Here is a 25,612-nt window from a genome sequence, read left to right as displayed (position 1 = left end):
TTCATGTTGTTGAGGCCAAATTCTGCCCCGAGCATCCGAATGTGTCAGCAGAAATGGAGACTCATCAGAGCAGCAACGTTTCTCCAATCTTCTATTGTCCAGTTTTGGTGAGTCTGTGTGAATTGTAGCCTCAGTTTCCTGTTCTTAGCTGACAGGAGCGGCACCCGGTGTGCTCTTCTGCTGCTGTAGCCCATCCGCCTCAAGGTTGGACGTGTTGTGTGTTCAGAGATGCTCTTCTGCAGAGCTCGGTTGTAACGAGTGCTTATTTGAGTTACTGTTGCCTTTCTATCAGCTGGAACCAGTCTGGCCATTCTCCTCTGACCTCTGGCCTCATCAACAAGGCATTTGCGTCCACAGAACTGCCGCTCACTGGATATTTCCTCTTTGTCGGAGCATTCTCTGTAAATCCCAGAGATGGTTGTGCGTGAAAATCCCAGTAGATCAGCAGTTTCTGAAATACTCAGAGCAGCCCGTCTGGCAGCAACAACCATGCCACGTTCAAAGTCTCTTAAATCCCCTTTCTTCCCCATTCTGATGCTCGCTTTGACCTGCAGCAGATCCTCTTGACCATGTCTACATGCCTAAATGCAGTGAGCTGCTGCCATGTGATTGGCTGATTAGAAATTTGCTTTAACAAAGAGTTGGAAAGGTGTACCTAATAAAGTGGCCAGTCAGTGTATATACATTTTCAAAGTAAACAAATTACACTGTAAAAGGTTGGGTTGTTCTTGATGTCTTAAAGAGTCTTAATGTCATAAATTTCAATAACTAAATTTTATGCTTTAAAAATTCTTAAATTCTCTGAATTATTGTCTTGTAGTCTTAAATAATTTTAAACGGGTCTTAATTTTCCACACAACACAATAAAACCTTTAACAAAAGTAAAATTGATTAACTCACTTGTTTTAAGTTTGTGTATGCAACCAGAGTTTGCTTGTTTTGACACATTATTTAAAATATGTATTTAAGAAATAACTAAATTAGATTTTTTTTGAAGGAACCATTAGAAAATAGTTTCCACTGGCCATTAGAAGAAGAAAAAGCAGTGTTTAAGTCTGATGTTTTAGTCATAATAGTCTTGAAAAGGTCTTAAGTCTTAAATTTGACATGGTAAAACCTGCAGACGGCCTGTAAGTAACACTTCACAATAACATCTCATTAGTAAAGATAAGAAATGGATTAAAATCTACAATTAGAAAGAATACGAGTGAATTGTGCTGGTTTTTCCGTTTGATTAAACACATCAGCTAAAAATGAACACCAGCTAAGGTGAATGAACTCTTTTGTAGTTATCATTGCACTGACTTTAGTTAAATACTGATGTTAACAAATTCAGCCTCAGAGTATAGAGTTAACGAATAAAAGGCCTATAAAGAGTGACTGAACTGTCAGTGTCAAAGAGCAGATTCATTCATTTATTTTCTTGTCGGCTTAGTCCCTTTATTAATCCGGGGTCGCCACAGCGGAATGAACCACCAACTTATCCAGCAAGTTTTTACACAGCGGATGCCCTTCCAGCCGCAACCCATCCCTGAGAAACATCCACAAACACACACACACACACACTCATACACTACAGACAATTCAGCCTACCCAATTCTCCTGTACCGCATGTGTTTGGACTGTGGGGGAAACCGGAGCACCCGGAGGAAACCCACGCAAACACAAGGAGAACATGCAAACTCCACACAGAAACGCCAAATGAGCCGAGGTTGGAATCAGCGACCTTCTTGCTGTGAGGCGACAGCACTACTGCGCCACTGCTTCGCCCCAAAGAGCAGATTAACATGTGAAAATGTTGATGTGTGAAAGCGAATCGCCTGTTCAGGCTTTAGTCATTCGGTAAAGTGATGAACAGCAAATACAATATTCTTCAAAAATCAAAGTTTAGTAGTGTATAATGATTCACTGCATTCTGATGTGCCATTTATATCATTATTGTGTGTTCATTATCAAGATATATTGAAATATTTTACGTCTAATACTGTAATTATACTGGCACCTCACTAATTCATCAATGTCACTTGTTTGTTACCTAATAAGATGTATAACACTTAACACACACGTTTTGTTTGATTAGCATTCATGGCATTACTATAAGTTGCTTTGGAGCATCAATTGCTGGGCATTTCAGATGAAAAAAAACAAGCAAACGTGACCCATGTCATAAAAATAAGCTGTATAAGTACTTTACCGTGTTTCCGTGTCCTGCCAGCTGCTGAAACCACTCATTTCTGCAGCGTTTGTGACTCACTGCCGGTGTAATGTGTGGTGTGTTTCCAGGCGCAGACTGTTCAACAGGTCCAGCATGTGTATCAAGCACAGGTTCAGTATGTGCAGGAGGAAAACAACAGCGTTTACACCAACGGAACCATGTGAGTGCTACAGCCATGCATTTAATCCTTATGTTGAACACGAGCACAGATGTTTTCTTTCCCATTGACTGCTGTAGATTAAGCCAAACAATAGATGCAAACGTGAAATTAAGGGGTCAGTTCACACAAAAACTCAAACTGCTGTCATTAGTTAGTCTCCCTGTCTTCTTCACTACACAAATGAAGATGTTATTGATGAAATGAGCTCTCGTAACTATATACAATACCTCTGTAACCCGCAGCACATTTCATTTTGATTCATTCATTTTCTTTAGTCTCAGAGGTCCCCACAGCGGAATGAACCGCCAATTAATACAGCATATGTTTTACACAGCGGATGCCCTTCCAGCTGCAACCTAATACTGGGAAACACCCATACACCCTCATTCTCACACACACACACTCACTCGTACACCACGGCCAATTTAGTCCATTTCCCCTATAGCGCATGTGTTTGGACTGTGGGGGAAACCGGAGCACTGGAAGTGAAGGTTATGAGGAGAGTGTGGGGGTGCATGAGGGGGGCAGTGAGGGGCAGAGTTCAAAAGGGAGACGGTTCTGGGGAAAAAGCTGTTCCTCTGTCTGCTAGTTTTTGTCTAGAGGAACTTGAAGCGCCTGTCGGAAAGCAAAAGAGGAAACAGTCTGTGAGCAGGGTGAGAGGAGTCCTTAAGAATACTGCGTGCTCGGTGCAGACAGTGGTTCTTCCGTTGGCTGGAAATGTGGTCCTTTTGAGGCAGTTTTCACCCACTGCAGTGCCTAATGCTCAGCAACACAGCAGCTTCCATACCAGACTGTGACGCAGTTGGTTCAGGATGCTCTCTATCGCGCAGTGGTAGAAGTACACCAAGGCAGATGAAGATTTAACAAGTGTTTGGTCTTTTCTGGACACTTGCTGTCTATGCAGGATGAGAGAGCGCTCGCATTTCATCTGAAACATCCTCAGTTGTATTCACAAATCATAGAAGACTGAAAAAACATGAAGGAGAGTAATTAATAACAGTTTTTGTGTGAGTTTACCCTTTAAACTGGTTCCCAACACTGTTTAATATGTCTTTCTGGTGTGTGAAGGCGAGTGAAGGATCATTTACAAATCTGAATGAACACGCGCATGCTACAGTCAGAATTATTCACCCTCCTGGGAATTATTTATTCTTTTTCTAAATGTTTCCTAAATGATGTTGAACAGATTCAGGGATTTTTCACAGTATTTCCTCTAATATTTGTCTTATTTGTTTTATTTTGGCTAGAATAAAAGCAGTTTTTAATTAGTTTTAAACCCATTTTAAAGTCAATCTTATTCTATTTTTACCCTTCAGCAATATTAGTGTTGGATTGTCTCCAGAACAAACCACTGTTATACAATGACTTGCCTAATTACCCTAACTTTACCCTAATTACCCTAGTGAAGCCTTTACATGTCACTTTAAGTGTCTTGAAGAATATCTAGTCTAATATTATGTGCTGTCATCATGGAGAAGAGGAAATAAATCAGTTATTAGAGATGAGTTATTAACACTATTATGATCAGAAATGTGTTGAATAATTCTGGCTTTGACTGTGTAGGCCTGATGATAGGCTCTCAATAAGAGCAGAAAGAGCAGGTTTGGTCTCTAATATCATCATAGATGAAAGTACAAAGTGCTTTCCTGACAAAACAGTCATGTAACAGTGTTGCTCAGAGTGACTGCCGCTGTCACTGAAACCTGCTGCTCGTGAGAGACTGGAGTGTCAGTCAAGGGTGTTCAGTCACCTGAAAATGACCACGAGGATCAGCGAGTGAGGAGAACAAGAGCACTTTACAGAGCAATCTGCAGAAACGCTGACCGCTACGGCAGGAAAGCACTTCCAGAAGCAACCCTCTCAGCTCGGGTCAGCTGAAACGCTCCCGAGAGCTTCTGTCTGACTCCGCTCATATCGTTTCATATTTAGAAATTCACTCAGCGAGAGGCTAAGATCTTTTAAATTGACTATTATAAATAAAAATGCCATCAGGCGCGAGGAGAAAGCACACATCAGAACGGCAATCAAAAGCAATGTTCTCTATAAAATAGTTATGCTTTGGTGATTTCCGTAACCATGGAAACAGCACTCTCACCTGAAGCTGAAAGGATGCGAACCCATCAAGACACGACTTATTATGTTTCCCCGAGTCAATTAAAGGAGAAGCGTACACACGCGCGCGCACCGCTCATCTAAATGGAAAATGTCAGGAATGATTTGAGGGAGAAAACAGCTGTGCTTCCGGATTGATGAGAGAATTATTATTTATTTATTTAAAGTTTGGTTTATTTGTTTACAGGGTCAATGCACATTAATAAACATTACCAGAAAATGGGTCAGAACTAGCCAAGAATGGCTTTTTTCATCTGTAGACCCCTGACAGAATGTTCAAAAATCACACCTAAAAATAAAACAAAGCGTAATAACACAAAATACACTATCATTTATGTGTACGAATCCACTTTTGCTATTTTAAGGATGGAACAATATGTCCTGCACCCCAGCGCATGGTCTAACAGGGCTGTGCTGATTCTCTTATTGAGTTCTGGTTGTGTGTTGAGCATAACCTGCATTAAACCAATCAGAGTCTCTCGTCTCTCATTCCCTTTAAGAGTGAGTTGCGTCGCTCTATGGTGCATTTGCTATTTACATGGCGACTTTGTAAGTGTAAAAACTGAACGATTCACTAGCGAGAACACAGCTAAACAGAGCATCTGCAGCATGAGGATAAAGAACGAGCCTCCTCCATTCAGCCTCTTTACTTTACTCCTTTACTTTAGTGGAGTGAGGAAACGGTGGAAACTCTCTCCACTGAACACATCCATTAACCCACATATTTAATCTCCTTTAAGCGCAAAGATTTGCTTCAAAACTGTTTCTAAATTCAGTTCTAATCTCCAGCAGAGGAATAAATGAACAATAATAATGAAGTGTGCTCAGAAAAGTATGCAAGCACACGTCCTGTTCTTATGCTCCATATGCTGATGCAGACATCACCAAAACCCCACAGCTGGACACATCTACACTCGTGTTTATTAAAGCAAATATAAATGTGCATATAACCAATAATACTGCTGATATTAATGAGGCATGGAGGCATTGGTGTTTATATAATGCAGAAAATCATCTTTTTTATAATATTTTAATTCTTTAATTGTTTTCATCTGTCGAGATATTTGTGTTGCTGTACATCCTGTTTATTCAGCAGTGAGTTTTTTGTGTGGCTCTGTAATATATGAGGACTCTTGACTGCAAAACCAACCTACCTTTGCGTATAAATAAAGTAATCTAAGCTAACCTATCAAACTATGTTTGTAATGTAAAATATAAATAATGGTTTATTTTTAGAAAAAGTCTCCCACTTGTGATGTTTGATGAGTGGGTTTACGTGATTTAGGCTCTTGAGGCCTTATTTTGAAGAGAGTGTTTTATGTCTTGATGTTCATTTGTGATTGTGTCACTGTGAGATTTGGTGTGGCTCTGTTATGAACGAGTAAAACGTTAACAGTGCAATGCAAAACCATACCTTCAGTCACTCGCAGTTACTTCTCAGTGACTTTTTCAACACAAACCGCTGTTATATGCTATAATAATTAATGGAATGTGACAGAATACCAGTTTGCAATGTCAGTTCCTTCATGTTGTCACAAAACAAATCAATTATGTTAACTTAATTATTTCTTACTCATGTAAGTGGACTGAACATAAATGAACTACATTCTCCCAAAAACCCTTAAGAATTGAGTTGTTTCAGCTCGTTTTATATAGTTGTTTCTGTGACTTGTAGGGTTGGGCGATGTCGACCAATTTGGCATCGTACGATGTCTAATGTGAAACATCGCTATGGACGATGGCATCGATGGCAAGGGTGCGCAAGGACAAGGTGGCAAGGATGGCAAGTATGGCAAGGACGCGTCTCCCTCCCGGTCTTCAAATAAGTCGCGCACCCTTGCCATCGATGCCATCGTCCATAGCGATGTTTCACATTAGACATCGTACGATGCCAAATTGATTCCGGGGGATTATCACTCGTTTGCGGGCATTATGAGTCCCGCAAGTGGATAGAGACTCCCGGAACTTCCGGGACACTTGGTGTCTGAATATCACGTTTAACATCTATAGTGAGACGCGATCCAGCAGTACAGTGATCTATTCTCTAGGATAAATAAAGTAACCTAAGCTTGTGCTGTGTTCAGACGGGCGTACTCGTACTCGGAGCCACAGCTCTACAACCAGAACAGCAGCGGGAACTACTTCGACACGCAGGGCGGCGGAGGCAGCGCGGCACAGGTCAGCACCGTAGTGTCCACTCACAGCATGGCCAACAACGGCAACGGCACCGGCGCTCTGGCTATGGGGCTCACCGGAGGCCAGATCATCAGCAGCTCAGGAGCTTATCTGATTGGAGGAAACTCCATGGATGGCTCCGCCCCTCACGGCGCCGCACAGACCACCAGAGCCTCCCCTGCTACGGTAAGCACCAATCACAGAACGGTTTCAGTTGTGTTGCTCTTTTTAAATGCGCAGTTTGAACAAGTCATGTTGGAGTGTAGTTCAGCTACTCCATTTCAAGTTAACAGATCTGTACTCTCTAAATAAAGGCGAGAGGTTCTTTAAAAGCTCTCACTTTAACGGAAGCTAGATATAAACATCTTAAAGCTGAATTAGTCTGGATTGTTTCCAATACTGAATGATCTAGAATCTTTGCATGCATACATACTCATTCAGACAGCTCCTCCTTCAAAATCTGAGCAGAAGCAGGAGAAATAATGAATAAGAGTCTTTATGTCAGAGACACATATGTTGTCTTGCTGTGTTCCCTATGCAGACAACTCATTAGGGTTCGGAACGGAGCCAATGTGTACGTCTGTGGCTAGAACAGATTGATTTGAACGTCGGATGTTGCATTGAGGGAGTTCATTAAAGCAGTAATAACTTAATTTCAACCAGCTTTTTCTGCATTAAATGATGCAGAGTTTGATAAAGAACATTATAAATAAAACTACTGCACATCTAAACAGTCCGATTGATGATTATTAGTATTATTAAGAAGAACTCTATTACTAATAATTGTGCACACTATATTAGCGACCCATGTGATTAAATATGAACCAATACATATTTGAAGCATGTTAAACTGTATTGAAGATGATTTAAAATAATAATAAAAAATTAGGTTTTCTATATGTATTGTGTCATTTTTTTAAGTTATATATTTATGCTTTTATTTTTGAAGAGTAAAAGAGAAATGTTCCTCTATAATAAGCATTGTTGTTGGTCTCCTATATGGTTATTTTCAGTTATTTCATTTTAACGGCAATAAAAAAGAAACTATTCATCACTATCAAAGTAAAACTACTGAACTTACAGACACTTGGAGGCTTTTGCATCTGAATTTGTTTATTATTTTGTTATATGTTAAATCATTTAGTTTAGTTTATTTAAAATATGACAGGACAGGGTATTGCAGCACAATTCCCAGAAATGGGTCAAACACACACTCGAGACAATATTTGACTAATAAAACACTGTTATTTGACTTGATAAACAAACATAGTAAAATCATTTTAAAAAAGCATTAAGCATCAAACATTATGAATGATCTATCTCTATACATTTTAATGATTCCAAATGAAATTCTTTAAAGATTGTGTCAATCAGAAGCTGCTGAGACTTTTATTTCAGTATGTTAATGCACTTCTGGATTAATATGAATGTTAAATAGGGGTGGGGCTTTATTTCAGTGTGTCAGTGTACGTTTAACTGAATATTGAGTTGTGGGTGGGGCTTTATTTCAGTATGTTAATGTTCTTCCAACTGAAACTGAATATTGAGTAGGGGCGGGGCTTTATTTCAGTATGTTAATGAACATTCAGCAGAAACTGAATATTAAGTAGGGGCGGGGCTTTATTTTAGCATGTTAATGTACTTTTAACTGAATATTGAGTAGAGGTGGAGCTTTATTTCATTATGTTAATGTCCTTTCAACTGAAAATGAATATTCAGTGGGGGGCGAGGCTTTATTTTAGTATGCTGATGTACTTCCAGCTGAAACTGAATATTGAGAATATTAATGTACTTCCAACTTAAGCTGCCTATTGATTTGGGGGTGGGGCTTTCAGTTTTTAATGTATTTTTAACTGAATATTGAGTAGAGGGCGTGACTATTTCAGTATGGTAATGTCCTTCCTGCTTAATATGAATTTTGAGTAGGGGGCGGGGTTTTATTTTACTGAAATTATGTATTTCTTACTGAATATTGAGTAGGGGAGGGGCTTCCTTTTCGTGCATCATTACCTCATAGCAAACTAACAGTAAGAGGGGCGTGACTAAAAATATGGTGTCTGAAACTGACATCATCAGAGAAGCAGCCAATCCAAATGAAGAAGCAGATGCTCAGACTGAAGATTACCAAAACACACAGATTTATTCAGTGGATTAACTTACTCAGATTAACTATTCACCTAAACATTAACAATGTGCGCTAGCAAAATAAACATTGTACAAATCTAAAAATAAACAGTTTGAATGTCAAACGTTTAAATATTAAGTATATGGCAGTGGTCCAGTGTGTGTGCTGGACGCTGGTGAGTGTGTATGTGCTGTTGGTGCTGGGCTGTAGTGTGTGTGTGTGTGTGTGTGTGTGTGTGTGTGTGTGTGTGTGTGTGTGTGTGTTGCGGTGGCTGGGTCTATTTCTGCTGCTCATCTCTGCTGGTTTCAGTACGGCTCTCTGTCGCTGCAGCCTTCATTTGATTTTTATTTGATTTATTATTCTTCCCTCCTTGTTTTGTTCTGTTCTCCTTTCTCCTTTTGCTCTTTGGTCTATCAGATTGAAATGGCGATTGAGACGCTCCAAAAGTCTGAAGGTTTATCCAGTCAGAGAAGTTCGCTGCTCAACAGCCATGTAAGTTGTAACCATGACGACCATGAACAGCTTTGCTTTGCTTGTTTCCTAGCGATCTGCTTTGGTACTTTTTGCGCTTTTTCCGTCTCTACAGCAGCCACGTCCATCTCTCCATCTAATGTTGTCTGTATTGTGGTGTTGAATTGCGTTTTTTGTTATATTATTAAGAGTTTGATCATTGTTTTTTTTTGTGTGTGAATAAAATTGTGTGTTAAAATTGTCTCTCTATCTCTCACTTTCTGTCGGTCTTACAGCGAGAAAAATAGGTATTGCTCTAAAGGAGCTGTTGACATGGAGTTGAACCTGATTTTGGTAAATACTAGGGCTGTGCGATTTGGGGAAAATATCCAATTACGATTTTTTTTATATAATAGATTTTTTTGACAGATTTTGCTATATTTAAAAAAAATGTTAATGATTTTTTTTATCTGACAGATGTTGTGATTATTTTTATTTATTTATTTTTTATTTATTATTATAATTTTTTTTATTTGACAAATGTTGCAAATTTTTTTATTTATTTTTTATGACTTTTTTTATTTGACAGATGTTGCATTTTTTGACAGTTTTTCTGATTTTTTTTTTTTTATTTTATTTATTTATTTTATTTATTTATTTTTTATTTGACAGATGTTGCGTTTTTTGACAGTTTTTGTGATTTTTTTTTTATTTGACAAATGTGTCTATTTTTATTTTTTAATTTATTTTATTTTTTGTTTTATTTGACTGATGTTAAATTTTTTTTTTTATTTTTATGATTTTTTTATTTGACAGATGTTGCGTTTTTTGACAGTTTTTGTTATTTTTTTCAATTTTATTTATTTTATTTATTTATTTTTTATTCGACAGATGTTGCGTTTTTTGACAGTTTTTGTGATTTTTTTTTTGACAAATGTTGCTATTTTTATTTTTTAATTTATTTTATTTTTTGTTTTATTTGACTGATGTTACAATTTTTTTTAATGATTTTTTTATTTGACAGATGTTGCTTTTTTTGACAGTTTTTGTGATTTTTTTTTTATTTATTTATTTTATTTATTTATTTTTCTTTGACAGATGTTGCGATTTATTTTTATTTATTTTTTTATTATATTTTTTGTTTTATTTGACAGATGTTGCAATTTTTTTAATTGATTTTATTTTTTGTTTTATTTGACTGATGTAACAATTTTTTTATTTATTTTTTACGATTTTTTTATTTGACAGATGTTGCGTTTTTTGACAGTTTTTGTGATTTTTATTTTTTATTTTATGTATTTATTTTTATTTGACAGATGTTGCGATTTATTTTAATTTATTTTTTATTATATTTTTTGTTTTATTTGACAGATGTTGCAATTTTTTAAATTAATTTTATTTTTTGTTTTATTTGACTGATGTTACAATTTTTTTATTTATTTTTTACGATTTTTTTATTTGACAGATGTTGCGTTTTTTGACAGTTTTTGTGATTTTTTTTTTTTGACAGATGTTGCGATTTAATTAAATTTTTTTTATTATATTTTTTTGTTTTATTTGACATGTTGCGTTGTTTTTTTTTTCGTTTTTGTTTTTTTCTTAATTTACGATTTAATTTTTTAGTCAAGCTTCAGCTCAATATTCTGTATCGTAGCTTGTTACTGCTAAAATGCAGTGAGTGTTAGTTTAAAAAAAGGAACTGAATAGATATTCATTCATTTTCTTTTCGGCTTAGTCCCTTTATTAATCTGGGGTCGCCACAGCGGAATGAACTGCCAACTTATCCAGTATATGCTTTTACACAGAGGATGCCGCAACCCTTTAGCTTTATTCTGTATTCTCTATTGGATTCGGATCAGGTGATTGGTTGGCTAATCTTCAATAACACTGAGGAAGGACAGAGGGTTACTGAAAAACTACTAAGAGATTTCAGCTGCTGTCTGGGCTTTCACTACCCAAATACACCTCCATTTCTTCATGTGTTCAACACTTTTATCCTGCGTCATTTCACTTTATTAACTTCATTTGTGCACTAATTCGATTTGTTTTCTTTGCATGCATGGATTTCTTTGGTTGTTACCAACATCTGATAAAAATTTCGAGTCAACAGCACCTTTAGAAATATGTTTTCTGAGAAAAATAGTGACGTGTTCAATACTTATTTACCCCAAAGCTTTTCTTACATAGAGTTTATCTTGTTTCTAGTCCAAACATCTCAAAATTCCTAAATCAAGAAGTTTTTTCCAGACAAGCAACTCAATGAAAGGTTCATGTTGAACCTTTAGAAAAAATACTAAATGTGTTGTTTTGACTGAGTGAGCGTGTTGTTCTCCTCAGCTGCAGTGGCTGCTGGATAATTACGAGACAGCAGAGGGCGTGAGTCTGCCGCGCTCCACCCTCTACAATCACTACCTGCGCCACTGTCAGGAGCAGAAGCTGGACCCTGTCAATGCTGCGTCCTTCGGGAAGCTCATCCGCTCCATCTTCATGGGGCTGCGCACACGCCGCCTGGGGACACGGTAAACACACACACACTCCGCTCACTGCACATGATATAATCAATATATCGAGATGTTGAGCTCTGCTCTGTCCACTTCTGATGTTGTAAATTCACCTCTACAGTTTAACAAAGTGACTTTATTGACATTTTAGTGGCTTGAAATAATATCAGAACTAATATCTAGAGAAATAAGTGTGTAAAATAACACTAATGTGCTGCAGGTTATTACAAGGCTTCTGTAGCATAATATACAACACCAACACACACAATACAGCACTGCACACTATCACTATTATTCACTATAATATAATATCACTATTATGTTTTTTTTACTGAACAACCCCTTTCCCAACAATTTTACCCCTAACACACGAGGAGATGCATAAAATTAAATAAAAATAATAATGACATTATCATAATAATAATAAAAAATGTATTAATTAATAAAATAATAATAATAATGTAAAATAAAAGGTACTGGCATCATAATTACTTCACAGGGGATACATTTGTACATCAAGTTACATCATGTTGCATTGTAGCTACACCAAGTTACAGTGATGACAGGTAAAGCAACCTCTAAGTATACATATCTAAAAAAAAAATAATAATTTTTACTAATACTTTCCTTCTTAGACTTTACAGACCTGAAACTTGTCTATAGCACTTATTCATTGTTGCTCTTATAGTTGTGTAAATTGCTTTCTTGTCCTTTTATTCCTTTGGATAAAAGCGTCTGCTAAATGACTAAATGTAAATGTAAATCTAAATATGTCATAATACTTTTCCATCTCTTCAGTCATTGTTTTCATTATATAGAGCTGTCTAAGTCTCTGAATCCACTGAGCCACCTTTGGAGAACTTTCTTCCATCAAATGTGCTGTCATATATTTTTTTGCATCCAGTAATAATATCCTTAGGACAAATCTTGTTTCCTTATTAAACATTTGTTTGGACTGTGCTCCCAGTACGCACATAACTGTATCGAGGGGTATTTCTATGTCTAATATCTTAACTATTTCTTTTTGAACATATTTCCGAATATCTTGTATCTTAGGACAGTCCCAAAAAATGTGGGTATGATGTCCAATTTTACCAAATTTTCTCCCAACACAAAGCTGCAGATGGTCCTTTTACATATGTAGATATTACAAAAGGAGTGTTCATTCATTCATTTTCTTGTCAGCTTAGTCCCTTTATTAATCCGGGGTCGCCACAGTGGAATAAACCTTAACCAGCAAGTTTTTACGCAGTGGATGCCCTTCCAGCTGCAACCCATCTCTGGGAAACATCCACACACACATTCACACACACACACACACACTCATACACTACGGACAATTCAGCCTACCCAATTCCCCTGTACCACATGTGTTTGGACTGTGGGGGAAACCAGAGCACCCGGAGGCAACCCACGCGAACGCAGGGAGAACATGCAAACTCCACACAGAAACGCCAACTGAGGCGAGGCTCGAACCAGCGACCTTAAAAGGAGTATTAAAGTACCTTATTTTCACTTTCCAATCAAATTCTTTGCACATTTGATTGTTAATTCCTTTATGACATCCTTCACATAACTCAGTCCAGACCTCATCCTCGATTATGGTATTTAGTTCTAGTTCCCATTTTCCTTTAACGTGATCTGTATTGTGAACAGTATTATTTATATAAATGGCAGACATGTTTTTTAGCTGGAATGTTTTTTTTCTGCAATATTTTACTTGGTTCTTGCGAGACTAGAGCTTTTTCCTTATGGTTTGTAATGAAATGTCTTATTTGGAAGAACCTGCACATATCTTTCGGTGAAATATTAAATTGTTCTTGCAGTTGTGGGAATGATTTAATTTCGTTTCCAATGAATTATTACAAATGTTTTCAAAGTTAAAACTTGTTGTAAGAAAGATCAAGATCCCATAGTTCGATTCAAAAGCAGAAATAAACAGCAAAAATAAAAACAGAACATCACAAAATATGGAGAACTGCTAATTTACGGATATTTTTACTGTGCATTTCTTAAACTGAACTGATGTTTATTTCTTAATGCCTAAAAGCACACTAAAATCAAAAGACATAATGATTTTAGAATGGTTTTTACTTCTAAAATATGACTATAATAAGGCTATTTCTCACTGTTGATTTTAATGCACCCAATGATTACTAGTGAGCCTGTAAAGTATTTCCTATTACACTTTAATTAGTTTACAACAGTTTACTCTGAACATGTGCAATACCCTAAATATTTTCTACATGTTAGTCATCTTTATTGCAGCCTACTATCACTATCTTGATTATACCGTACACATCGGTCCTTCGTTAATCACGGGAGTTACATTCTAAAAATAACCCACAACAGGTGAAGTCCGGGAGGTAGTCAGTTTTATTGTTTACAATTATTATAGATGATTTAAGGCTGTAAGACCCCTCACTGCACACTTTATACACTTTTCTCAGACAGGCATTAACATTTCACACTTTAGTATAGTTTGTATCTTATTTTAATGGATTTCTGTTGGTCGGTTATCTAGATAAACAAGAATAATGTGCTTCAAAACCAGTCCGCTATATGCTTCAGTGCCAAAGCACAAACTGGTTTGTTAAATAAAATAATAATCTCGCCTAAATAAAATTAAAGTGGAATATTCACAGCTGCAAAGAAGCCTTTATTAAACTGTTTTCATTGTTAATGAAATTTCATCCATTGCCAGTGAGTTTTAATTTAATTAGTTTAATAAGGTAATTTGAATAAGCAGGACAGGCTTTAACAATGTATTCGCAGATTACCTCAGAAGAATGAACTTGGTAGGAAGGCTGAGAGAACTCAGAAACTCATTGTGAGAATGAAGATGTCTGCATATTTGTGCCAGACTGTCAGATAAAGTTGCTTAAAACACCTTAATATTTTAGAAAATTTGCATAACCAATGATTAATTGGACGTGGCAGAAGATCGGGGAAAAATTAAAGTAAATCTGACACAGACAGAAGTCTGATCTCCCACTGACTGACGTGCCTCGTGTCTCGTGTTCTTCTTTTGCATTCAGAGGGAACTCAAAGTATCATTATTACGGGATTCGTGTGAAGCCGGACTCTCCTCTGAACCGCTTGCAGGAGGACATGCAGTACATGGCACTGAGACAGCAGCCCGTCCAGCAGAAGCAGAGGTAAACCCCACATTTACACCGCAGATCACCATGCTCATATACGACTGATACAGTTAGTCTATGCTGACGTTATCTTCAGCAGCTCAAACACTCTAATGGCGAATGGACAGACGGCTGCTTCCCACTCAGGGCTGCTGGACATGCTAATGAGGGAGAGATGGGCACTAGTGGGCGGGGCTTTCCCCCTCTGAGAATGTCAATCAGAGTGCTTCTGCAGACTGTTTATATCAAGTCTGATTATAACAAACACAAGTCATACAAGTTGACCATTAGAAGCTGCTTGTATTCACACCCTTAATGTGTACTTCGGGTACAATTAAAACGTTTTTTAGTGTTGATCTTACAACTGGATTCCACGTCAAGGCTTTTGTCAGGTAGTGTAGATTGTTATCTGTCAACAATGCTAACATTCAGCACAAATACATACATTTCTCCTTTCTGCCGGTTCTTTCTGTGAGGGAATTCTGCAGAATCGCAGTGCTGGCGTCTCTCCTCCTCTGTTAGTGATGATATTTCCAGCTTTTTGGCTAAAAAAAAGAGAGAGAAATCCCTCATTCTCTGACTTGGCGGTCAGCAGGAGGTTGTAATGTTCCCCTAATGGTGGGACATCACGTGAAAACTATCAATACTGTGAACAGAACCAGACTGTGGCCTTGGTTTAATCATTGCAGGAAGACAGGCAGCAGGTTACGTTGTGGTTCAGGGCTCTTGTCTCCTTTTGTTTCTCTAGATTTAAGCCTGTGCAGAAGATGGACGGAGTTTCGGGAGATAACTTCAGCAGCGCTGGACAGCACACACCCAATGCTGCAGAGCAGACCTTCATCGCTCAGAGCCAACATCATCAGCAGTTCCTGGGTGAGATCACGCACCATCACCACACCACTATTCTATGCACATTTTAAATAAATAAACTCGCTTTAGAGAGTAAACTATCTGTGCTTCAGTGGTTTAGTGTTTGATCAGATATAAGTGTGTGTATGTGGGTGTTTGCGTCAGTAATGTTGGTGTGCAGCTCTCCATGTTTCCAGCTGTCCACTGTGTCAGATGTGAGATGTTGTGCTGATTGTAAAAGGCCTCCGTCAGTCCGTCATCACAATGCTTCAGTATTATTCTACCTCTATTATTATTCCCTCCAGAACTGTCTCTACCATCTCAAACCTCCAAAAGCCAAGTCATTGCGTTTGGTCTTGGTCTTCTGAGGCGCAGCTCATTTATTAGAGGTGCAACAGTGCAGCAGAGTCCACTTCTCTCAGTGATATCTGTGCATGTTTGGCAGGAACTGAGGAGTTTCTTCTCCTCTGTTTCTTACTGGATGGAAACGCTGCTTTAATCGCAGATATTTTGAGCCATATTCTAGTTTTGTGCATACATCTAATCGTCATCTCTGGATGGAAACACTGCCACTGACACCCCGCTGCTCACATTGATGCTCCAGAAGAGCGTTCCTCAGTCTGTCTATATGTCTGTCTGCTCCTCTAGATGGCTCCAGAGCTCTGCCGGAGTTTGTTGAACTGGATCTTGGAGAGGCAGTGGACGGCGTCGGCCCAGAGGATGTCAAAGCCCTTCAGACGCTCTACAGAGAACACTGCGAGGTCAGATCTTCACGTACACAAACACTGAGATGCTGAAAATCTAAAAACTGTGCATTCCAGCAGGGTTTCCTCAGGGTCTTAAAGAAAAAAAAATGTAAACAAATTTAAAAAATTGAAGTTTTAGGCTAAATTTTGAGATCACATGTGTTTTTATTCAATGCTTTAACTCAACTGAACAAGGATGAAAGAGTAGACTGCAGCACAATGCTTTTCCTAGATGTTTTTGTTTTGTTTCCAGTCCAAATATCTAAAAGAACTTAAATCAAGAAGCATTTTCTAGACAAGTAAAAGAAGATTGTCTTGTTTTCAGAAATAATGAGTCAAAATAAAGTCTGTTTTTCTTTAAAACAAGCTAAATAACCTGCCAATGGGGGAAGCAAAATAATCTCATGTCAAAAGGAAAAACAAGATTATTTTGCTTACCCCGTTGGCAGGTTATTTAGCTTGTTTTAAAGGGCTCCTATGATGTAAATCATCTTCTGTGAGCTGTTTGGACAGAACTGTGCAGGTATAGTGTGTCCACAGTCACATTGGGGTGACAAAAAGTCTCTTTTTTTATTTCCTGATGGTAAATTGGGATCCAAATCTCTCATTTTGAGGCCCATTGTAATGTGATGTAGGAGTGTGGTTTCCCCGCCCACTGAATTGATTGACAGCTGCGTATTAACATGTCTAAGTAGTAACACCTATAATCATATCATCAAGACAGGACTTGTTTATTGTTTTGTCCTATTTCTATACTCATTTTCATTTTCTAATATTTAAGTTATAATTTATTTATTAATTTTTAATTGTTTTTCTTTGTATGTTTTTATTTTGGTAGGATATATGTGGCGTTTCATTTCACTTTGTGTTATGGTGAAGGAATTTTTTTATTTTGTGTGTAATTATGTCTGGGAACTAGGGAAAAATAAAGCAGATTTCACATAGGTTTCCCTTTTTTCCAGTCGAAATCTTGTTTGTGAATCATTTTTAAGATGTGGTCATCATTCTCTCCATGCAGGCCATCCTGGATGTAGTGGTGAACCTGCAGTTCAATCTGATCGAGAACCTGTGGCAGACGTTCTGGCGCTATTCTGCCTCCAGCTCTGTAGAGGGCGTCACAATCACAGAAAACAGGTACACCGCTGCTGCAGCTACTGCCACTCATTTACTAGAGAAAAAAAAACATCACAGAGACAGATCCCAACACAGCAAACTACATTTATCTGAGCAATATCTGTGCACGTTCAGCAGGAAGTGATCATTTTGTTATCTTTTGTTTCTCATTGACTGGAAATGCTGATTTGTTCACAAATAAAAATAATAATTCCTCACATTTATATAGCACTTTTCTAGACACTCAAAGCACTTTGCACATTTTTTGGGGGGGAGGGGGGGTCTCCTCATCCAAACACCAGCTGATTGGTGGAGAGGAGACAGAGTGATGAAGCCAGTTATGATATGAGGAGGGTTAGGAGGTCATGATGGACAGAGGCCAGCGGGCCGATTTGCCCAGGATGCTAGGGTTAAACCCTACCCTTTTTCGGAGGACATCCTGGGATTTTTAATGACCACAGAGAGTCAGGACCTCGGTTTAACATCTCACTGAGCAGTATAGAGTCCACATTAATATACTGGGGCATTAGGACTTCCACAGACCGCAGGTTGAGGCCTCACTAACACCACTTCCGGCAGCAACCTAGCTTTCCCATAAGGTCTCCCATCCAGGTACTGACCGGGCACAGCCCTGCTTAGCTTCAGTGGGCGACCATGTGAGAGTTTTAGAGAGCGAGCTGCCGGCCCTAACTAAATGTTTAATGCAATAATGCTCCAGCAAGCTCAGCAGATGAAGGGACTAATAGTAATAAGTGTGTGTGTGTGTGTGTGTGTGTGTGTGTGTGTGTGTGTGTGTGTGTGTGTGTGTGTGTGTTTGCACTGCAGTGGTTTGAGTGAGATCGAGGGCCGTCTGCCGCGGGCCAGGCTGATTCTGCTGTGCCGACATGAGGCCGTGCACAAGTGGATGAACACCTGCGATCACCTGATGTACCAGGCCCTCGTGGAGATCCTCATCCCGGACGTCCTGAGACCCATTCCTAGTGAGTTACAATCTGTATACAGTAGCTCAGGGGTGTCCAAACTCGATCCTGGAGGGCCGGTGTCCTGCAGATTTTAGCTCCAACTTGCCTCAACACACCTGCAAGGATTTATCTAGACTGCCTAGTAAGAGCTTGATTAGCCAGCCCAGGTGTGTCTGATTGGGGTTGGAAGTAAACTTTGCAGGACACCGGCCCTCCAGGAGCGAGTCTGGACATGCAGTAGATCATTATTGAGCAGATCCAAACATTACTATTAAACATCTGCTCAAGAACAGTCAGTCATTCAGTTTCCTTCAGCGTAGTCACTTGTTTATCTTTTTAAATCTCCGTCTGTGTTCATCAGGTGCCTTGACTCAAGCCATCCGTAACTTTGCCAAAAGCCTTGAGGGCTGGCTCACCAATGCCATGAGCAGCATTCCCCCGAGGATGATCAATACCAAGGTATCAGTGTCTACAGCGTTAGCTCTTCTTTTACATCGCTACAGTATCGATGAGCTGCTCTGCTTGCTGTAGAAATCCCGAAGAGTGTGTGTTGTGTTGTGTTGTGCAGGTTTCCGCTGTTAGTGCCTTCGCTCAGACCCTCCGCAGATACACGTCCCTGAATCATCTGGCGCAGGCGGCTCGCGCAGTCCTGCAGAACACCTCGCAGATCAACCAGATGCTCAGCGATCTCAACCGGGTCGACTTCGCCAATGTGCAGGTATGCTGAGTGTCCGCAAATAGGATTGTAATATAGTGATGTGTTGTGCTCATTCACTGCGCTCTGAGTTTACCAACTATGACCACTTCTGCTGCGGAGAACACGCAAATGTGAAAAGGCTCCATCGGTATTAAACACAGCCGATTGGCCATTGTGTTCAGAAGCTCAGCAGACTGACTGTGATTGGCCGTAAAGGTCATCGGTGTACCCCTCTTCACCACTAATCACTGAGTTGGACACTGGAGGGTTTATAAGTCGTGTGGATCAGCTTGTCTGTCTATGAGTTGGCGGATCTATCTGGCTATCATTCATTCATTCATTTTCCTTTGACTTAGTCTTGTTTTACACAGCGAATGCCCTTCCAGCCACAACCCAGCACTGGGAAACACCTATTCACACACACACACACACTCATACACTACAGCCAATTTAGTTAATCAATTCCCCTATAGCGCATGTGTTTGGACTGTGGGCGAAACCGGAGCACCTGGAAGAAACCCACGCTAATGAAGGTGGCAACACCATAATTCTCTATGCAGAAAAACGTTGCCTAAGACATCCATTCATTGCAGAAAACACTTTAGTTATTAAAGTCTTGATTAAGCCAAATATCTAACCCTAATCAAACACACCTGATCAAACTATTTGAGTCCTTCAGGCTTGTTTGAAACCTGCAGGTAAGTGTGTTGGAGCAGGGCTGAAACTAATCTGTGCAGAGCTGCGGCCCTCCAGGAACTGGTGCCTTAAAGAGATTTAAAGGGCCATGAAAGCCCCTCGTTTCAGCAGGGTGTTTTCACACCTCTACTTTGGAAAAAGTCAAAAAAGTGGGCGTGTCCAGCTCTGTTTAGGGGGAGTGTCGGAGAAAGAAAAGAGGGATGGTGTGGGAGTGTCTATTTGGGCAGGCGCTAACTTTCAGAGTCAAAACACACACACACACACACAGGGGAGAAAGTGATGTTGTTTACCCTACATGGACATCTGTAGTCGAATTATTTGCCAAATTATTAAATGGTGGACTTTAACTGCAGTTTGGCTCTTTCATTCAGGGAATTCATTCATGCCTCTCGCGACAAACCAGATATTTGATTCGAGGAGCTGCTCTAAGCGTGTATTTTTCATGCAATGTTTGAGACCGCACGGCGAATGAGAGAAAAAACCCTCCGCATTTCCCGGAAACTTAGATGCACTCGGCAGGTAGCGTCAGAAAGCCGCGTGTTTTATCTCAGTGCAATAGTTAACTTAGTTCGATACGAACAAACTGAATAAACAAAGAGCACTGGTCGCTCACTTACCAAATCTGTAGAGACAGGACAATCACCAGCAACTAGAGCCGCGTCTTTATTAAGAGGAGACTACAAGCGAATCCGGATCTCAGCGTTTGCAGATGAGAACAGCTCTCAGGTAAACAATGTTCCTCCTTAGACACGTAAGTTATTGTTGTGGAGCGTCGCGTACACTGTTAATCCACACGTGACTCCAGCTGCGCTCTCACAGAGAGAAAATGAAAACAAAACTTCACTGCAGCAAACTATAAAAGCAACACTTCACGCTTGTTTTGCCAACACAACGTGGCGTCTCTGCCGTCTAAACACTGTGACAGTAATGAATATTAATGAAGTTGCACAATAGAGCGTGCTGATTGGTTTGAACCAAGCTTTACTCATGCATTAATGCAGCACACTGTAAGACGTAATAAGACACACTCTGGCACAGACGTCCAGTCTGCACGCTGGAACACACGCTATTATGTCATGGCCGTGACGCAGCTTCAACAATTCGTTTCAAACCGGAAGTACGAATTTGCTCGAAATAACACAAAAACAACCAATTTACACTTTTTAGTGAGATATAGGTGTCCTAATAGTGTTTTTAGCAGTGTGGGACACATATACCACTGTCAACAGCTCAAACACATGTGTTTTGGTGTTTCGTGACCCTTTAAGTGTGCTGACGGTGTGTCCTCTTACAGGAGCAGGCCTCATGGGTGTGCCAGTGTGAAGAGGGTGTCGTCCAGCGCCTCGAGCAGGATTTTAAGGCCACCCTGCAGCAGCAGAGCTCACTGGAGCAGTGGGCCGCCTGGCTGGATAACGTGGTCACCCAGATACTGAAGCCGTACGAGGACAAGCCCACCCTGCCCAAAGCTGCACGCCAGTTCCTGCTCAAGTGGTCCTTCTACAGGCAAGACCTGAAGACTTTTCACTCTTGCTTTGATTGTGTATGATCTGAATTCATTCTCAAATCCTGTGTGAAGTCTCTGAAGTGTTATCTTGAGAAGTCATATCTTAAGGCTGGTTTATACTTCTGCGTCGAGTGATCGGCGTGACCCATGGCGCAATCCAACCTACATTTTTTTAGTTGTAATTTCACTGCACCTTTAAATCAAGTCTTGTCACACACACAGCCGCACGCCCCGTATGAAGCTGCAGCATGCATTGACTGTGGCTCTCTTACAGCTCTATGGTCATCAGAGATCTGACCCTCCGCAGCGCTGCCAGCTTCGGCTCGTTCCACCTGATCCGGCTGCTGTACGACGAGTACATGTTCTACCTGGTGGAGCATCGCGTCGCCCAGGCAACAGGAGAGACGGCCATCGGAGTCATGGGCGAGGTACAGAGCGCTGTTTGTGCGGCTCAGCAGGAGCTGTAAAGAGCTGTGGAGTCACTCTTTCTCTCTAATTGCCATTTCTTTGTGCTGCTCCATCTGTTGCAGTTTCAGGACCTGAACACCATGTCACCTGCCAACATCGACAAAGGTAAGCCTGCCAAAGCTCAGACTGCAAGCTGAGAGCGCGTTACGCAATTACATTCCAGACTAACAAGCCCGGCCACTTTAGACCAGTCGGGGACTCTCAGACATTGTCACAAACTTTAGGAGCAAAATTAAATACATCACAATCTTCGGGCGGTACTCTGGAACACTAACCGCTTCAAATGTCCCGAACCGCCTTCGTCTTGTGCAATGCCAGAAAAAGTGCTCTGGGTTTCCTGGGAACTTTGTATATTTCACAACTAGTGGTGTAACGGATCACGCATCTCACGGTTCGGATCACATGACGGCTCTTAAGTCACGGATTGGACCTTTTTTTGGGTCAGCCAGAAAGGGGAGGAGACAAATGTAATTTGCTTTCTATTTATTACAGAAACAGCACTGCAAGACACTTTTGGTTTGAACAAACAGAGCTTAGAAGCTGCGCATTTATTAACAATAAATGAAGAAATAATCAACTGAATAAAAACAAACTGCAGAATATCCAGTGCTGTGAAAAAACACTGTTACTGCTGATCACCTGTACAACCCATATTCATTATTAGGCTCATCTTCAATAAATGATTCAGTTTTTCCCTCATTAATCTTCATGTTTCATTGCTGATGATCATTGCTGAAGTATTTAGTGGCGTATTTATGATGGCGTGTTGTCGCCACCTACTGGTTAAATAATGTAACTGCTGTCTACTTTCATTTTTGAGCGTCAAGTTAAAAGCATATGACGGTGATTTTATCTGTATCATAAACATCAGTGGTTTTATCTGAACTATAAACTGTTCTCCCAGTACTTGACTGTAACTTCATCACTAACTCAAAACACTAAAGACTGAATCTCTTTCTTGACAGATTATTAAACATATGCAGATCAGCATCATTTATAATTGATGATGCGTGGGTGTTGAGATCCTGATCTTTTAATGATGTAATGCATTAATGCAGGCTTAACAAATAGTATCAACTCCTTTTAAAACAACTCTCTCCTATCAGTCCTTACTCTCATCTAGCACCTCAGAGTTTGTCCAGGGGCCATGAATGACATATTGCTCTCTGGTCCAAACACAAGCCGACAGGAGGCGACCACACAGTTGGTTTTCATCAGTGCAAGTTGTTTGCCACCACCTTAGTCCCAGCCTTTGGACCAGGGGTGCGCAGCTCTGTTCCTGGAGATCTACCTTCCTGCAAAGTTCAGCTCCAACCCTGATCAAACACAACTAAATCAACTACAGTAAGTAGGATCAGAAAGAGCACTTGGGAAATTAAAGGCAGGTGTGTTTCATCAAGGTTGGAGCTAAAGTCTGCAGGAGGGAAGATCTCCAGGAACAGACTTGGGCACACTTGCTCTATATTGACCTACATCCGTAGTGCGCCAACTCGGTTTTGGATGGCCAGTGTCTTGCATAATCGTGCTACACCTTGCTTCAACACACCTTGATTAGCTTGTTCAGGTGTGTCTGATTGGGGATGGAGCTGAACTCTGCAGGACAGCCTCCAGGAACCAATTCAGGCACCCCTGTCCTACATTTGATTTCTTGCTGGATGCCCACACTGCAAAAAAGCCTTTTAGCTTGGAGTTTTTGTCTTGTTTCTTGTCCAGATATCTCAAAACTCTTAAATCAAGAAGCTTTTTCTAGACGAGGACAAAATATTGTGTTGATTTCAGAAATAATGAAGTGAGTTTTTCCCTGAAACGAGCTGAATAATCTGGAAATAATCTTGTTTTTTCTTTTGACGTGAGATTATTAAGGCATTTCTTTCATAACTGAACCGGTTTTGATTCTCGTAGATGAGGTGAGCGAGATGGACAGCGATCTGGACGAGGAGATGGAGGAGGCGGACGAGCCACTGGCCAAGCGGGAGAAGGTGGAGGCGGACGTGATCCAGGTGCTGCAGGTAGGGGCGATGGAGGATGGCAGCAGCGCGGTGGTGGGCATCGTCCAGCCGAGCATGATCAACTCTCTGCCCCCGACCACCAACAATCACAGCGAACACATCCTCAGCACCGGAACCAGCACTATCCGCCATGTGGGAAACACCTACGCCTCCGTCTAAACATCTGCAGCACCACTACCATCTCCACCAACCCGCAACACATCCCTTTTCATCACAGAATCTACACGTGATGCTTCGTCCAATGGTGGGATCATCTGCAAACTCCCACATTGCTGATTGTAGAAGTGGAACGCCCTGATGCTAACACACACACACACACACACACACACACACACACACACACACACACACACACACACACACACTGAATCCACGCCACCGGATCTATCAGGGAAATGTTGATGATTCTGGAAAAAAATAAACTACCATTTGCCTAGTGGATATATATTTATCACTTCTCTATTACTGTACTGGTCATTGTTTACAGTTTTGTTTAGAGTAATTGGCCAAACGTTGCTTGCCGTTGAACTCTTCGCTGTTCGGTTAGGGAGTGGACAGTCTCGCTGTATAACTGTGCTGCTATAATGGAAGCAGGCTAGACCACGTGTAATGAGCTCGCCTTTTCACCTTCTGTACTTCTGCAGTGTGAGTGTTCCCGATTGCCTTCTGTTTGTAGATTTAGTCATCTGGTAGCTGGAAGAGGAGTTGTCGCTTTATTGTGTGGTTGTACATATATGCTGCATGTGTGCGAACTGTTGTTGTGGGTCTTGGGAGTTTTTGTTGCTGGACCAAAAAACACAAGAGTGAGAGAGCAGCTGTCCTGCGTTGCCTCTCGCGTTTGTGCGATGTTGCAGAACAGAGCGAATGTCAGGGATTTTATGTACCTCGGGTTCATCTTAGTGCCTTAAACCCAAACAACAGCTTTTCATTTGGTCTGAACTGCTGAAGCGACACTGAGGAGGCCGTCATGGCTGTCCTGAGAAGCAGAGGATATTCAGAATCCGGCTGATTCATCACCTGTAGGAAAGTTTGGCTTGAAGTGCGTCTGTCGCTGGATTACTGCTCCCTATCTGAATGTGTGTGAATCTGGCCGAGGTGTGTGTGTGTGTGTGTTGTTGTGGTGTTTGTATCTTGTCGCCCTACCTCACGCTGGCACTGCCAGCCTTAGACACATGTCTGTTGTGTGTCTTCTTTGCTGACCTGTCGTTTTTGTTTAATTTATCATCGGTTAGCTCAACCCATTGCGAAAGTCAATACCTGGACCAAAGTTTTGGGTCTCGTTCACTACATGAGCAGTTCTTAGTTTGAATTGCTTTACTGGTAATGTAACGTTTACTACTGATGATTTACTGAAGATGATTTCTCCGTTGTGCATGTGTAGATGATTTACCAGTAGATCTAGGTTGTTGTTTGTTTGTTTACTTTAGTTTAAGGTTTAATGAGTGTGAAACTGGAAAGAGGACGTGAATCTGATGTGCCAGGATGGACGGTCTGTTCTTCTGGGAGTTATAATTAAGCTAAGATTTGGAGAAGGGTATAAACTGAGGTCGGAGACAGCTCAAAGTGGGTGGAACTTGAGCTTCAAGTAGGCTGTACAAACCTGGAACTTATATTTATTTAATGTCTTGTACACGACACAGAGTCCAATATTGTGCTTTATGAATGTGTGCACCTCCACCAACCCTAAACC

At 40.3% G+C, this 25,612-nt stretch overlaps 1 protein-coding gene across 4 annotated transcripts in view; it reads left to right on the top strand.

The window, feature by feature from the left end:
* The window catches only part of rfx3 (regulatory factor X, 3 (influences HLA class II expression)), a 41,780-nt gene extending 17,407 nt beyond the window's left edge, over positions 1-24,373 (top strand). For 2 of the 4 annotated variants that reach the window (XM_021479192.3, XM_073914140.1), the window contains 14 exons: positions 2,284-2,375; positions 6,572-6,848; positions 11,575-11,756; positions 14,777-14,896; positions 15,627-15,751; positions 16,376-16,488; positions 17,492-17,607; positions 18,412-18,566; positions 18,910-19,007; positions 19,117-19,266; positions 21,236-21,444; positions 21,720-21,873; positions 21,976-22,018; positions 23,816-24,373. In XM_021479192.3, the coding sequence (XP_021334867.1) occupies positions 2,284-2,375; positions 6,572-6,848; positions 11,575-11,756; positions 14,777-14,896; positions 15,627-15,751; positions 16,376-16,488; positions 17,492-17,607; positions 18,412-18,566; positions 18,910-19,007; positions 19,117-19,266; positions 21,236-21,444; positions 21,720-21,873; positions 21,976-22,018; positions 23,816-24,081 (2,100 nt within the window). In that variant the 3' untranslated portion in view covers positions 24,082-24,373. 4 annotated transcript variants of the gene reach the window in all.
* Positions 24,374-25,612: the final 1,239 nt, after the last annotated feature.

The sequence above is a fragment of the Danio rerio genome, chromosome 10 (assembly GCF_049306965.1).
Source record: "Danio rerio strain Tuebingen ecotype United States chromosome 10, GRCz12tu, whole genome shotgun sequence".
NCBI lineage: Eukaryota > Metazoa > Chordata > Actinopteri > Cypriniformes > Danionidae > Danio > Danio rerio.
Note: the sequence above shows the minus strand (reverse complement) of the source record. Positions and strands in the feature narration are given on the sequence as shown.